The sequence below is a fragment of the Arvicanthis niloticus genome, chromosome 24, assembly GCF_011762505.2.
Source record: "Arvicanthis niloticus isolate mArvNil1 chromosome 24, mArvNil1.pat.X, whole genome shotgun sequence".
Classification (NCBI taxonomy): domain Eukaryota; kingdom Metazoa; phylum Chordata; class Mammalia; order Rodentia; family Muridae; genus Arvicanthis; species Arvicanthis niloticus.
This window is the reverse complement of record NC_133432.1, coordinates 6,371,004-6,384,967: the sequence shown is the minus strand read 5'-3', so window position 1 is coordinate 6,384,967 and position 13,964 is coordinate 6,371,004. Positions and strand designations below refer to the sequence as shown.

At 51.6% G+C, this 13,964-nt stretch overlaps 1 protein-coding gene across 3 annotated transcripts in view; it reads left to right on the top strand.

Annotated features, from left to right (window-relative positions):
• The window catches only part of Bicdl1 (BICD family like cargo adaptor 1), an 85,170-nt gene extending 71,273 nt beyond the window's left edge, over positions 1-13,897 (top strand). The window contains exons 7-11 of one of the 3 annotated variants that reach the window (XR_013106994.1): positions 365-508; positions 6,132-6,262; positions 10,378-10,498; positions 11,097-11,204; positions 12,475-12,610. Coding sequence is in view for 2 of the 3 variants with exons in the window: in XM_076922549.1 (XP_076778664.1) it covers positions 365-508; positions 6,132-6,262; positions 10,378-10,498; positions 12,475-12,636 (558 nt within the window). In the remaining variant the exon portion in view is untranslated. Of the gene's footprint in view, positions 1-364; positions 509-6,131; positions 6,263-10,377; positions 10,499-11,096; positions 11,205-12,474 lie in introns of all 3 variants that reach the window. The other 2 variants (XM_076922549.1, XM_076922550.1) reach the window with 2 other exon arrangements.
• The last annotated feature ends 67 nt before the right edge of the window (positions 13,898-13,964 follow it).

Below are 13,964 nucleotides of genomic sequence, written 5' to 3'. Positions count from 1 at the left end.
CACCCTTCCACAGAGTAGTTACGTCTTTGTTATATTAGAGCAGCAAGATGAAGGGCAGATGTTTCTGTCGGATCAGCCTGGGTTGTTTGTAGAGGCCAAGCCATTGTGGGATAAGGAAGATGTCAGTGGCGTGTGCCATTCCTAACGTATGCAGCTGCTTCTCCCAAAGCTTGAAATAAAAACAAACTTTTATAGGATAAAATTAAACACATGCCCACTTGCCTGACCTGTGTTATCCTCCCTGTCCATCTGTCCGTCCTTCCTCTTCATCTTTCTGTCCTCCGCATCGTGTCTCCTCCGTGGCTCTCCCACTAACTGTGTCCCGCTCCTCACTACCCACTACTGGCTCACCTCTCTCTGTCAGGGCACCCGGAGGATGGATGATGAGTCCTTAGAAGAACAAATAAGGCAGACCAGTGAGGACTCAAGAGCCCTGAGGGAGCTCATGGAGGGAGAGAGGGGTAAACTGAGGCAGAGCCTAGAAGAGCTGCAGCAACTCCACAGTCAGGTGAGCACCCCCATTTCACAGTGCAGACCATGTATAGGGCCTTTACCTAAAGCGCCCACTTGTGTGAGACACAGCTCTTCTCCACCCTGTTCCAGGGGACTGGGCCCAACCGTGAGGAAGTGGGTGCTGACCGCTGACAGCCACAGCTCCCAGGTTGTGTTGTGGGAGTTGTCAGGTCAAGGAGCAATGGGTCTTTAAGGTGTCGGCTTCATCCCTCTGGGAGCCTGCTTTTCAGCTCTGGACACTTCTGTTGCCCTTACTGTTCTTCCTTGTTCGACCACGACGCTCTCTCTCTCTCTCTTGTGGACACTCAAGGACACTGATGTTCTGATCTGAAAAATGTTAAAGAACTTAGAAGCTCCACCCAGAAAGACGCTTTTGAGGTCTGTCCTGAGACAAGCTTCCTCTGGACCAGACTCACATGCAGGAGTGACAACTTGGGGAGCACCTACAAATAGTCACACTCAGACCCCCACCTGTCCTGGGCCACTGCATCCATCCTTCTGTGTGGGATTGACACACAGCTTTCACCTTGGTGACATGTTCTTACACTTAAGATGCCTTCGTTATAAACCCTTGTCTCTTTCACTGTCCTCTGGGATGAATTTGGGGAGGCCCATCTACAGCCATCACTACTCTCCTGTGAGAGGCCAGAGAGCAAGGATGAAGGTCCCAGCTGCGGCTTGCTCCTGGCCACATACTGAGGACTGGGCTAGGTTGCCCAAGGCTTGCTCCTACTTAAAGTCTGCAGTCCTCAGAGAGTGATTCAGTCTTAAGGACAGATCTTCTAAACTGAGGGAGTAAAATACAAGAGACGTTGGATCCGGAAGTTCTCTAAGCAGGTCTAGCTCGGTGGTGGGAGTGTTGACGCAGCTGCAGGGCCCTGGCTTTAGTCCCCAGCACTCCCAAAAGGAGAAGAAAAGCTTGTTTAGAGGTTCCCTGGAGTCGGAGGCACAGGCATGAAATCGAAGCTCGTGGGAGTCGAAGGCCGCGGGATTAGGAATTCAGGGTCATCCTTAGGTATATAGCGAGTTCATGGCCAGCCTAGGCTACTTGACACCTGTCTCAGTGTTCTTTAGATTAATTACAACTTGTCTTGTTGGTAGGTGGGTTTGGAAACGGAGTGCCGCTGCTCTGCATTTGCCAGCCTTGAACTCTTGGGCTCCGTAAATCCTCTTTCCTCAGCCTCCCAAGCATGGTTCAGTGTTCCCACTTATTTAAAAAGTGCTTGCTTATTAGTGTTTTGATAATTTTCTAAAAATTTTACTTTGGCTTTTTCGCTCATCAGAGTTTTAAAACTAAAAACTCCCTGGAGGGCATTATTTTATTGAGAAACACAATCTAAATGTAGGTTGTCCAGAGTTTGGTATGGAACTTTAGGAAGCCATCAGTACTACATAAGTCGATAGCCGGGCAGTGGTGGTGCACACCTTTGATCCAGCACTTGGGAGGCAGAGGCAGGTGGATCTCTCTGAGTTTAGGGCCAGCCTGGTCTATACAATGAGTTCCAGGACAGGCAGGGTTGTTATACAGAGAAACCCTGTCTCTGAAAGGAAGGAAGAAAAGAAAAGAAAAACAAAAGTTTGTTTGATGGCTGGTTTAGTCCAGTTCCTGTGAGCTCCCTTCAGAGAGTGCTCTAGGCTCTGAACTCATATGGAATTTAGGTTCCATATGAAGCGTAGACTTGGACTTGTTTTCCAGAGGACTTTAAAAAAAAAAAAAAAAAACCCTCAGCCACATCTGCACCCACTAATGGACACTCATAGGAGTCCCACTAGCACCCAAGGTAGGGATTTGGGCTTCAGATGGGATTTTGTAGTCCAGGATGACTATAAAAATAGCAGCAAACACCAAGGGCTTGATATGCCTCATGCAGGGTTGGTTCACATATGGCCACCATATGTGTGGCACTGAGCCTGCCAGTAAGCACATGTGACAGCTGTGTGGAACACCTGCACCTAGAGTCTCTCACGGTGTCGGGAGGACAGACTGTCTCTGTGCTCTTTGTTGGGAGGCACAGACAAGGTTAGCTGGGACTGAGATTCCAGAAACAGATAGGCCAAAGGTTGAGCCTCATCCAGTCAGTGATCTGGTCTCTAAGCCCATTGCTTTCCCACTTGGGAGTGTTCTTTACAATCCCAGGAAACTGGGCCAGAAGTCAGTGTAGATGCTGCATGCTGCACCCTCAAAAACTAACCAGACTTTTAAGTAGAAGAGTGCAGATTATTTAACTGGTAATTTATCTGTTTGAGGCAAGAGTCTATAACCAGCATGAAGACTTGCCTGGCGCTCACCACCCTAGACCTCTGTTCTTAGCCTCCCTCTTGGCACTGACGGGTACAGAGCAGACACCAGCAGATGGACTGCGTCTTCAGGATTAATCACAGAATATAAAAGACAAGCACCCAGGAGCTGGAGAGATGGCTCACAGTTGAGAGCACTTGCTGCTCTTGCAGAGGACCCAGATTCAGTTTCCTGCACCCACGTGGTGGATCACAGCCTACTATAACTCTAGTTCCTGACACTCTGTCCTGATCTCCATGGGCCCCTGGCACACACACTGTGCACACACCAACAACCAGCCACCTTCACATGGTGGCCGTTTTCCTGTAGTGTGGCTTGAGAACAGGGGACCTCATGAGTCGTGGGCAACGTCCATATCCAGACAGAAGTCGTCAGGTCCTGGCCATTGTATGCTCCCTCACGCTGCCAGCCTCCTTCGTCTTAACTCCTCAGCTCCTCTACACAATCACAGAGGAGCTGTGTGCACTCGTGGGTGTGACCCCTCCAGCTTGGCCTCTGTCTGGAGGATGCCCTCCTGGCTGCTCTGGCCTCCACCCTGCCCATCCTTCAGTTGCAGAGCAGATTTCACTTCCTTCTTGGTACTGATCTTCCTGGACCCACCGCTCCACCTTACCGTGATGACTACATCACCATTTTATCTTCCAGTCTGGCAGATGACAGACCCCATAATGACCAGCGCAAGTGCTAACTCAGCGTTTTCTCCTGGACACACACAGGCCACTGGACAAAGCTCTAGCAGAGACTCAAATGGTAGTTGAAGGCAAGACCAAGTTAGATGGCTTTAAGGGTGGGTGGGCTCTTAAGTGCTATTGAATGATGAGGGCCTCTGGAGGGTATAGCCTAAGTGCCTGCCTAGATGAGCCAGATCCACCTGGATGACAGCCATCAGATCCAGCCTTAGCGAGGAGAGGGAAGAGCACAGCCCACAGCCACAGTTAGACGTTGCAGTGGCACCGTCACCATAGTTAAGCCTCACATACTCGTTTTGGGAGATGGGTTTTTGCCTGATTTCTACGGCCCTTTCTAAGCAGTTGGCTGTTGGGCTCTGACTTCTTCAGGTTTTCTAGACCACAGTGGAAAGCTTTTCTGGAGTTTTGTTTGACAAATATTAGGTGTTGGTTGGTGCTGTCCAGTATCACGCCCAGCATGTGGTTTCAAAACCTGTCTACCCCTTACACAGTTATCCTGAAGCCACACCCACACTGCTTTGAGCTGAAGAAGTTTGTCTTTGCTACATACTTTCTAGGTCGTGGGGCAGGCAGTGAGGCTGCCAGAGCTGCTGGTACCTGGGGCAAAGCTGAACCTCTCCCCAGTCACCTCTGCCTTGGAGCTAGATGCATATGCAAATGAGAGTTTGCAGAAATTCCCAACGCTTGAGCTCCCACATCATAGCACTGGGAAAGCTGGAGCTCCACAGTCTGCAGATCATCAGGCCCAGGCTCTCACATTCCTTGTCGGGCTCTTCACACAACGTGTGAGGTTAGGAGAGCAGCTCGGCAGTTAAGAAAACTGGCTGCTATCCCAGAGGACAGGGTTTGAGTCCCAGCACCCACATGGCAGCTTGGAACTGTCCATGACTCCAGTTGCAGGGGTTCAGCACTCTTCTGGCCTGAGTGGACACAGGATAGATATGCCTGATTCACAGACATATGAGCAGCAAACACCCACCATACACATCACATTTTCCTGTCTCCCGGCCTCATCATTGGGTGTCTTCTGCATTCATGCTAAGTAGCTGCTGGCTCTGTCTGGGACCCTGATCTTCAGTCTAGTCTTGGAGTCAAGATGGCAGCTGCTCCCTTAACAGGAGGGAGCGGCTCTGGGTGGATGGACCCTCCCTTGGAAAGATGTCAGTGGGTGTGTAACACTTACAGGAGGGTGTGGTTGGGCTTCCCATCATGCCTGATTCCATCGGTCTCTATTGCCTCACACAGTTACTGTTCACAGTCACTGAAATCTCTAGAGACTGGTTGTGCACAACACATTTGCTTTGTGTAACTTAAGTGGAGAACGAATGCACCGCATTAAATCTGACGGCTTGTAGGATCAACAGCAGGAACAGCTGGAAGGATAACTCAGGTCCCACACAGAAAGGGGGGGTCATGGGAAGACAGCCGCAGAACCAACCCCTACTCAGGTGCAGCTTTGCGTCTCCCAGGTCTACACTGGGGGGATTGGGGGAGACCTCTACTTCACGCCAGACTGCAAAAGGAAGTAGATGCCTTCCTCATCTAACTTTTCTAGTGTGAGGTCATATTCTGTCCCCACCCCCCAGCAGGACATACAATCAGGGATGTCCCCACATAGAAAAGGTTTGGATTGATGACTACCTCAGAAAGTCAGCTGATCAGTACACGGGTGCTTTAGGATGTACCACTGGCAGCCACACTCTGGGATGGACAGGTGGGAGGACATGCTTTTGAGATTGTGCTGTGCATGAGGTCGTACTGCTGTGGGATGAATGGAACGTGTTGCTGGTGCAGCCACGGAGCGGCCCTTCATTGCCAGACGGTGACTCCCAGGTTAGTTGTGAGGACTCAGCGGGTGCCATTTACAGAAAAGGTAACAGAGCCAGGCTGACAGATGACACATGTTGAAATTCCATGTGCTTTGATCTGTGGAGCTGAATGAGGAGATCAAACCGGGCCAGAAATTGAGACCCTACCTCCAAAACTATGTTCCAGAGCCCTGATGCAGATGGGGGATCTCTCACTATTTACCTGGAGTGTCTCTCAGCCAAAGCAGGGCTATGATGTGCTGAGGACACGGGGAGACTGGAACCATGCCTCCCTATGGGGTGTGTGTGTGTGTGTGTGCGCGCGCGCGCGCGTGTGCTCGTGTGTGCGTGTGTGGTCTTGTTATGGAACCACAGGACCAGCCTACTCCCCATACATGCCCCTGGACCTGTGGACATCTTTTTAAATTTTTATTTTTAGGGATTTACTTTATCCTTAATTTTGTGTGTATCAAAAGAGGATGTTGGAAATCTTCAAGATGGAGTTAGAGCCAGCTATAAACTGAGGGTAATTTAAAAAAAAAGAAAACAAAAACCAAAAACCCTTGGGTCCTCTGAAAGAGCACAAAGTGTTCTTAACTGCTGAGCCGTTTCTCCAGCCCCTCGAGAGTGAGGTGGAAGTCAGGAGACAACTTGTCAGAGTCAGTTCTCTCCTCCCATCTTTATGTGGGTTCAGGGTGTCAGGCACACATGCAGGCTCTTTTACCTGTTGGTCCATCTTGCTGGCCTCTGGGTGCCTTTTCCTTGAGAAAGCAACCAGGCTAGCGGCAGCAGCAGACACATTTCTCTTTGATCTGTTGCTAGGTGACACTGCTGAGCGTGGAGATGACTGCACTGAAGGAAGAAAGGGACCGACTCAGAGTGACATCTGAGGACAAGGAGCCAAAGGAGCAGCTTCAGAAGGCCATCAGGGACCGTGACGAGGCCATTGCCAAGTGAGTGACACGGACGGTTCACTCCTACTTCTGTCAGTGTTTGTATTATGTGTGGTGTATGTATGTGTGGTGAATGCATTACTGCGTGGCCCATTTCCATCCTTGTAGCACTGAGGACTGCGGATGCAGGACACAGGTTTTCCATGAGAGCCGGGCTCCAGACTTCAGTCCTCACACCGGTTCACCAGATGCCCCTCCTCACTGAGGCATCTCTCAGCCTCCAGTGAAACAGCAGTGCATGCTTATCTATGATCCCAGCACTCAGGACATAGAGGCAGCAGATCTCTCAGTTTCAGGCCAGCCTGGGCTACAGAGTGAGTCCAGGACAGCCAGGGCTACACAGGGAAAATCCTGTTTCAATGAATGAATGAATGAATGAATGAATGAAGGGAGGAAGGGAGGAAGGGAGGAAGTTAGTTCTATAATGAGCCTGCAAAATGTCATACACTTGTGATCCAGAACTTAAGAAATACAAACAAGAAGGGACTCAGGATAATCCAGCCTGCACCACAGATCGAGTTCAAGGCCAGCCTAGGTTCCATAGCAAGACCTCCTCCTCCCCCCTCTCCCCACCCCCCCCCCCCCCCCGTCTCCTCTCTCTCTCTTTCTCTCCTCTCTTTTTTTGGTTTTTTTGTTTTTTTGTTTTTTTCAAGACAGGGTTTCTCTGTGTAGCCCTGGCTGTCCTGGAACTCACTCTGTAGACCAGGCTGGCCTCGAACTCAGAAATCCGCCTGCCTCTGCCTCCCAAGTGCTGGGATCAAAGGCGTGCGCCACCACCGCCCAGCCTTTCTCTCCTTTCTTTCTCATTCTCTCTCTCTTTCTCTCCTTTCTTTTTCTCATTCTCTCTTCCTCTCTCTCTCTCTCTCTCTCTCTCTCTCTCTCTCTCTCTCTCACACACACACACACACACACACACACACACACACACACACGTAGCTGCTTTGTACTCATGTAGCACTTTGGAAAGTGCTAGTGAAGGTTGTCATATGACTTGTTGATGCGTTTCCTGTGGGTGTGTTTGTGTATTTGTAATATATTTGTTGCATAGTTGGCTGTTTTGTCTTCCTGCTACTACGCGTGGTGTAGACTATCCCATGTACAGTTTAGCTTCCCATAGTCGTTGTTGCATCAACCACTGCTTTGTTATTTTTAGTTTATTTTTCATTTATTACAGACATTTTCAAGTATGCACAAAAGAACCATGACAGGAACCCTCATCTACCCATCCATCAGCTTAGCATGAATCCTGTAGCTGGGCTCTTTGATCTGTAACCTCAGATCAGATCCAGTGGGGACTGGATTCTGTCCCCTCCATGGTATACCTCAGTGTGCTTCCCTAACCAGCACAGTGTTGTGAGGGTTAGTTGGTCAGATGGTTGTGTGTGTTTGTCTGTGATATTTTTTTATGCTGAGGAGTAAGCCAGAGCCTCATGTATGGTAGGCAAGTTTTTTCCCAATAAACTATATTCCACTGTGAAAACACTAAGTATCCAGTCAGTCTTCTTACCCCCCCCCCATGCTTACACATTAGTTCATAAATGTAATTTTAGTTGCTTAGAATCTGGCTCTGAAGCCCGAGAGTTCACCTGACTGGCATGTTCTGAAAGTCAGCCACACTTTCTACTCCCTTAACTGAGCCACCCCGGGAGGCCGGATGGCTGTCTGCACTTTTGTCACTGGGTTGATTCCATAGCATTTCACAGTTTCCACTGTTGTGTTTTCCCAGTAAGCCAGGTCATCATCGTTGTTAGCAGAGAAGTGTGTGAATGCATGTCTTTACATTGGACGAGTTGGAAGTACACAGGGGTCGTTCCTGTAGTCCCTAGTTTGCTGGTTGGTTGGTTGGTTGGTTGGTTGGTTGGTTGGTTGGTTGGTTTTGCTATGCAGCGAAGGCTGGCCTCTGACTTGAAATTACTCCCTGATCTCAAACCCAAGTACTGAGATTCCAGGTGTGCACCAGCACACCCAACTGACCTAAGAATATTTCCTAGGGCCTCAGTCGCCGCCCCCTTCACGGAGGAGATGAATGTTGCCTCCACAGTAGGCGGTAAAGGAAGTGAAGTTCTTAAACCCGACCTTAAAGGGCTAGGACACAGACTCAGGATTGCTGCCTTCAGTCTGCTGCACCTCTGGTCCGAGTGATACCTGTGCCTTTAAACTAGAGCAGTGTGGTGCGGCAGCTTCTTGAGCCTTCCATTTTCCCATCACCTGCCACCTGCGTCTTGATTTACCTTTGGGTACACTTTTTCTCTTTTTCACAGTGGTTTGCCTGTCACTTCTAGCTCACTCTCCAGAATTGAGTACAATATATCTCTCAGTAAGGCCTGTCTGTGTCACCGGCCCGTGTGCCCACGGGATTCCCAGTACACTCTGTACTTTAAAGCAATGGCATTGAATGGTCCCTCATCTGTGGTACACGGCACCCACACACATTATAATCACTGGGGCCTCCCCAGAACAGTTGAGTCTGAATGGCTGGGGTGCAGCTGCTGTTTCACCTGGTTCCTGTCATGTGTATTGGGGGGGGGGGGGGAGACACACCTCACCAAACTGAGCTGCAGAGACCTTAATGTGTTCCTCAGCTCACAATGGGAAAGCCACTAGCAATGTATCACCTCACGATTAAAAAACACTCACTAAAAACAGAAGTTAATCAGTCAGGTGAGAAATGTACTGCTAAAACCACACCAATGTGGATACCACCAGTTATTCCAGAACTAGCAATTTGCCTTAGAAGAAAACAAAAGGAAAACTAGTGACTTTATTTATATAAGGAATTCTTCTGGGCGTTGGAAATACTCTTTTTTTTAAAGACTAGGATTCATGTATGATAAGCGATTTGTGTGGTTATGCCTTTTGGATCTGGGGTTCCATTTGAAGACTCCCCTTTCCTTTCACACTGCAGCCCTGGGGTGCTAGGCCCTGGCGTTAGTCAGCACATTCTCCTGGCTCTGGGCTGCTCGCGGCGCCATCTGCTGGCAGACACACGGTACTTCCTGAAGCTAGAGCAGCGGGGAGCCGCCTGCGGTTTGGGAACCGGCAGGCAAATCGCGTCCATGGCAACCGCTGCCAGGAGGATTTCCGCTGTTCTTTAACAGCCAATGGCTGTGGGTATGACAGAAGCAACCTGCAGCATCTGAGCCCTTGCTGATTGGTCAGGCTTGGTCCTATCCTGCAGCCGCAGTGGGCGGGGCCGGAATAAGCCCAGCGTTGTCTGGAGCTGCTTCTGGGGCAAAGTGGCTGGTGAGCGCTCCACACTGGGTGTGGAGTGGGTGACTAATTGCTGGGTAGAGGGCAAGGCGGGGAGGAAGTATGGTCTGAGTTCTACACAAACGAGAATCACTTACTCGTTCTGGCTTTGCTCCTTTAGTGTGGTGTTCTGAGAGCAGAACGGCGGCCACTGCAGGCCAGGCCTCTCAAGCAGCGGTGCTGCCTTTGCAGAGGCGGCTCGGTTACCGGCATCCTCCTCTCATACCCACTCCAGCCGCTCTGCTTTTTTGCATTGAGGAGCTAAACTGTAATAATGTTGGGAAGATGAGCAAAATAGTGCCAGAGACATGGAAATTTGAAAATACTGAAGTGGGGGGAGAGTTAGTGGCACCTCCAGAGATAACCCCGGTGTATCTCTGTGTGTTGTGTGTCCACTCGCTGCAAAGTTTCCCAATTATTGGAAACGAATGGTGCTTATGTGGCCAGCATCCTTTGAATACCCTTATCTTTGGAACAGTTTCTCTAAGGGTGCAGTAGCTGGTTCACTGGAGTACCTTCCCGTAGCAGCAGGAGAAGGTCCCCACCCTGCAGTGTGCACTGCCTCTAGTGAAGGGTCAGCAAGCAGCGCCTTTGTTGAGGGGCCTTTGATCCTCTCCAGGCCCTGGTCCCAATGGACTTGTCCTCTTTTCCCTGCCCTCTGTGACTCCTGTTGGTGATGACATCATCTTTTACACCTGTGGCTGGTTAGGAAGCGTGTTGCAGTCCTTCAGGAAGCATGGCTACAGGGACCCTTTGGTGTGGGCCAGCCCTTTCCTTACCCTTAGACTCTGGGCATCCTGGTAAAGCAGCAGACGCCTCTGGCACAGGGTGCACATGCTCGTGCTCATCGTGGCCCATGTTTGCAGGAAGAACGCCATGGAGCTGGAACTCGCCAAGTGCAAGATGGACATGATGTCTCTGAACAGCCAGCTACTGGACGCCATTCAGCAGAAGCTGAACCTCTCACAGCAGCTTGAGGCTTGGCAGGTAAGCAGCAGCCTGAGGCCTAGGTGTGGAGCACGCTCACTCAGAGTCGGCATGTATAAATAAGGAGACTTCTGACGGGATTCCTGTGAGCCCCTGGCTCACAGTCCCCGGGGCATAATGCTTTCTGGTGTCCTTGAGACAGAAAGCCCAGGCAGCCTCTGTTAGGGATGTGCGTCCACCAGATGTGGAGTGGGGTCCCCCTCAGCTGGTCATTCTGTTTGTTTTAAACTAATGTGGGGCCAGGAAGCTGACTGAAAACTCAGAACTGGGTTCAGCTCAGCAGTCTCCCCAAGGGCACTGTTCTGGCACGGGTCCTGGAGAGAACAAGTCAGTGCATCTGTCTCTAAGACCCCCATTTTCAGGGTCTCCCAACTCCCTACTGCCCTTGGGTGTGACTCGTGGATGAGGGTGAGGTAGGCTGGTTCAGAATATGGGTCTAGTAACTACCCTGCTAGACTGATGTCACCTGTGACTTAGAACGGCAGTGTCCATTGCGCTGTGGGGCTGGCAAGCAGACTGCTGCAGCATCAGGGCCTTGGCTCCAGCCAGCCGGAACCATGGCTTACCAGAGCTGTTCTCTCTTCTCTCCCAACTGCAGTTTGCTTCCTCAGGGCTTTTTACTATCTGGCTCCTTTGGTTTCTGATCTAGTGGCCTTTCTCAGTCCTGTGCCAACAGCTTTAGTTGTACAACCCTCCTGCCTCTGAGGTGAGATGACTGAGCCTTGCGTCCATCCATCTCTTGTCCTCTGCCATCTGTCCTGCATCTGCCATTTCCCCATGGCCCACTGTGTCGTGTGCCGGAGCCTGGCCTCATGTCTGTGCCGTGTGGTGTACCATCAAGTCCCAGCCTCCTCCTCCCAACACTGCAGCCCGGGCAGACTGATGCCGCCTTACCGTAGATGGGCTCTCACTGCAGGAATAGCAGCAGCTCGTGCACATGTGCATGTGCGCGTGTAAAGTTCCAAGAAGATATGTCCCTGGGGTTCCCGTGATGGACCTGGTTAGTCACAGGTTAAGAGCACAGTTGACGGTTGACGTGACTGTGCCAGAGAAAACGGCAGCATTGAGAGGACTTTTTCCTAAAGCTCTACGGCTTTTCCCTTTGGTGGGGAACAACAGTTTACGGCGCTTGTCCTAAGTGCCATGGATCGGTGTGCTGACACCAGTGACGCAGGGTCAAATCTCAGAGGTGGATGGAAGGTGGAGCTGGCAAGGAAAGGAGGAGGAGGGGAGGAAGAAGAGGAAGAGGGCCAGGGAGGAAGGTGAATGTGGTGGACAACTAGGACAGGGGAGAGAATAGGAATACAGGTGCTCGCCACCTGGGGAGGGGTCAGGAAGGTCCTCTGCTCTCATCTGGAGACCTTCAGAGATACTTGAGTGAGCTCACGGAGCAGAGCCAGGCTGTCCCAGGTCTGCCCTCGTCTCATGAGTGCCTACTGAGCCACACAGCCCAATTTTTCCATGCTGCAGGGAGCCCGCCCTAACCTGGCCTCACCTGCCCTGTGCTTGGACTCAAGCAACTGAGTCCCCATGGGTTTGTTAGGGTCTTTCTGTCAGAACATCACATAGCTCACAGCTGGGTTAAAAGCTGAAGGAGACAAAGTGGTGGCAGTTGTGTACGGGTGGCAATCACCAGGGCTCCGTGCAGAAGGGGAAATCGGGACACAAATAACCTTGGGCACATCATTGGGCTACAGAGCTCACAAGCCAAGGTCACTGTAGGCTGAGGGTTGGGTGGCAAACCAGACGGTGGGCATCCAGGCAGCCCCATAAGCTAGTATGAGGCTGAGCACCAGCTACATGGCACCGTATGTGTCCTGGCGTGGTGCCAACATTCACCACCATCTCAGCAAACCACAGTGCTTCCTCATCTCATCCCTCATCTTCACCTGCTGCCCACATTTGTCACCTCCCTGTCCAGCCCCAGGACCAGGTAAGAGCAGCTGCTTATCCCCGCCCCTTCTCCCTCTCTGCAGGATGACATGCACAGGGTCATTGACAGGCAGCTGATGGACACGCACCTGAAGGAACAGAGCCGGCCTGCTGCTGCCTTCCCTAGGGGCCACGGCGTAGGGCGGGGGCAGGAACCCAGCACCACAGACAGCAAACGGCTCTTCTCCTTCTTCAGGAAAATTTAAGTGGGGAGGAGTCTGGCCATTGAGAAGGGGGGACTAGTGGCAGTTGAAGAGGGTCCCCCCTTAGCTGGAGCCGGGCAGCCACCCTGCCTGCCCACCTGCCCTGGGGCCCAGGAAGCTCCAGAGAACTCACTCCTTATGTCAGTGTAATGGAGACTGAGAGGTAGGGGGCCTGCCTTGTCCTCTGAAGGCTGTCCCCCAAAGGACAGGAATGAACCCTGTCCCCACTGCCCAAGCCAAACCTCAGCCTGGGCTTCCCCAGGATCCTGTTAGTGAGCAGGGCTCAGCCACTTCCCATGCAGCCCACTGATGGCCTCTGCCACTCAGACCCAGCTGATCACAGCCTACCCTATCTGCTGCCTCCTTGGATCTTGAACATGGGGAGGAGATTGAGGCCTCCTGTGCATGCCTCAGGAGGCCTGAGCCTCCATTCCTGCCCCAGCCACTGGCCTGGAGTAAGGGGAGGCGTGGCCCCTCACCCATGTGCATGCACCTCTGCTGGAGCCCCTGTGTAGCAGGGGGCCCAGCCTAAGGCTGCGAGGCCTAAGAACTGGAGCTCTGTTGAGGCCATCCTGTACCCCAGGGAAGGCCATCTTCTGGCTGCCACCACCACTCAGCTTCCTCCAGTGCAGTCCTTACCCTGGGGAGGCCTGGGCCGGGCAGCATTCCCATTGGCCCCTATAGGCTTTAGCCTTCCAGACTTTTCCCCCTCATGGGATGGAACTGGGCGGGCACTTGTCTTCCACAGCTCCCTCCCACCTCAGTGCAACTTCTTGGCCAAGCCGAGCAAGTTCAGGCCACAAGAGCGGCCTCTGAGGGGCCTGGTTCTACCACCCTCACACTGAGGGCAGCGTGGGTGCCACGGGGTGGATGGGGTGAGGCTGCTGGGATCCAGATGCTGCCCACCAGGCCTCTACGGGACAAAGGCCTAAGCCTGTTGCTTCTGCTCCCTCTGCAGCAGACACCCCCACCTCTGCCGAGCCCCAGCTCAGAGGCTCTGTGGGCCCAGCCTGCAGCTGCTTCCCACTCACTGAGCCTCCTGCCCTCCATGGGGAAAAGCACAGCAGGGCCAAGCGGAAAGAATGTACTTATAGATATGTACATACCACAGTGCTGTAATTTTGTATGTAGCAATTGTGTAAATACACGTATGGATTTTATAATACACACATATAAATCTATAAAGGCATATTTTTAGAAAAACAGCGCACCACTGCTTCTTTTGAAAATAGTCTGAATAAGAATAAAATGAATTTCTACAGAACTTCTGCCTCAGTTCCTGGGTATATGGAGGGTTGTTTGGTATGAACGTGTTTTGTGACGTGTCAAAA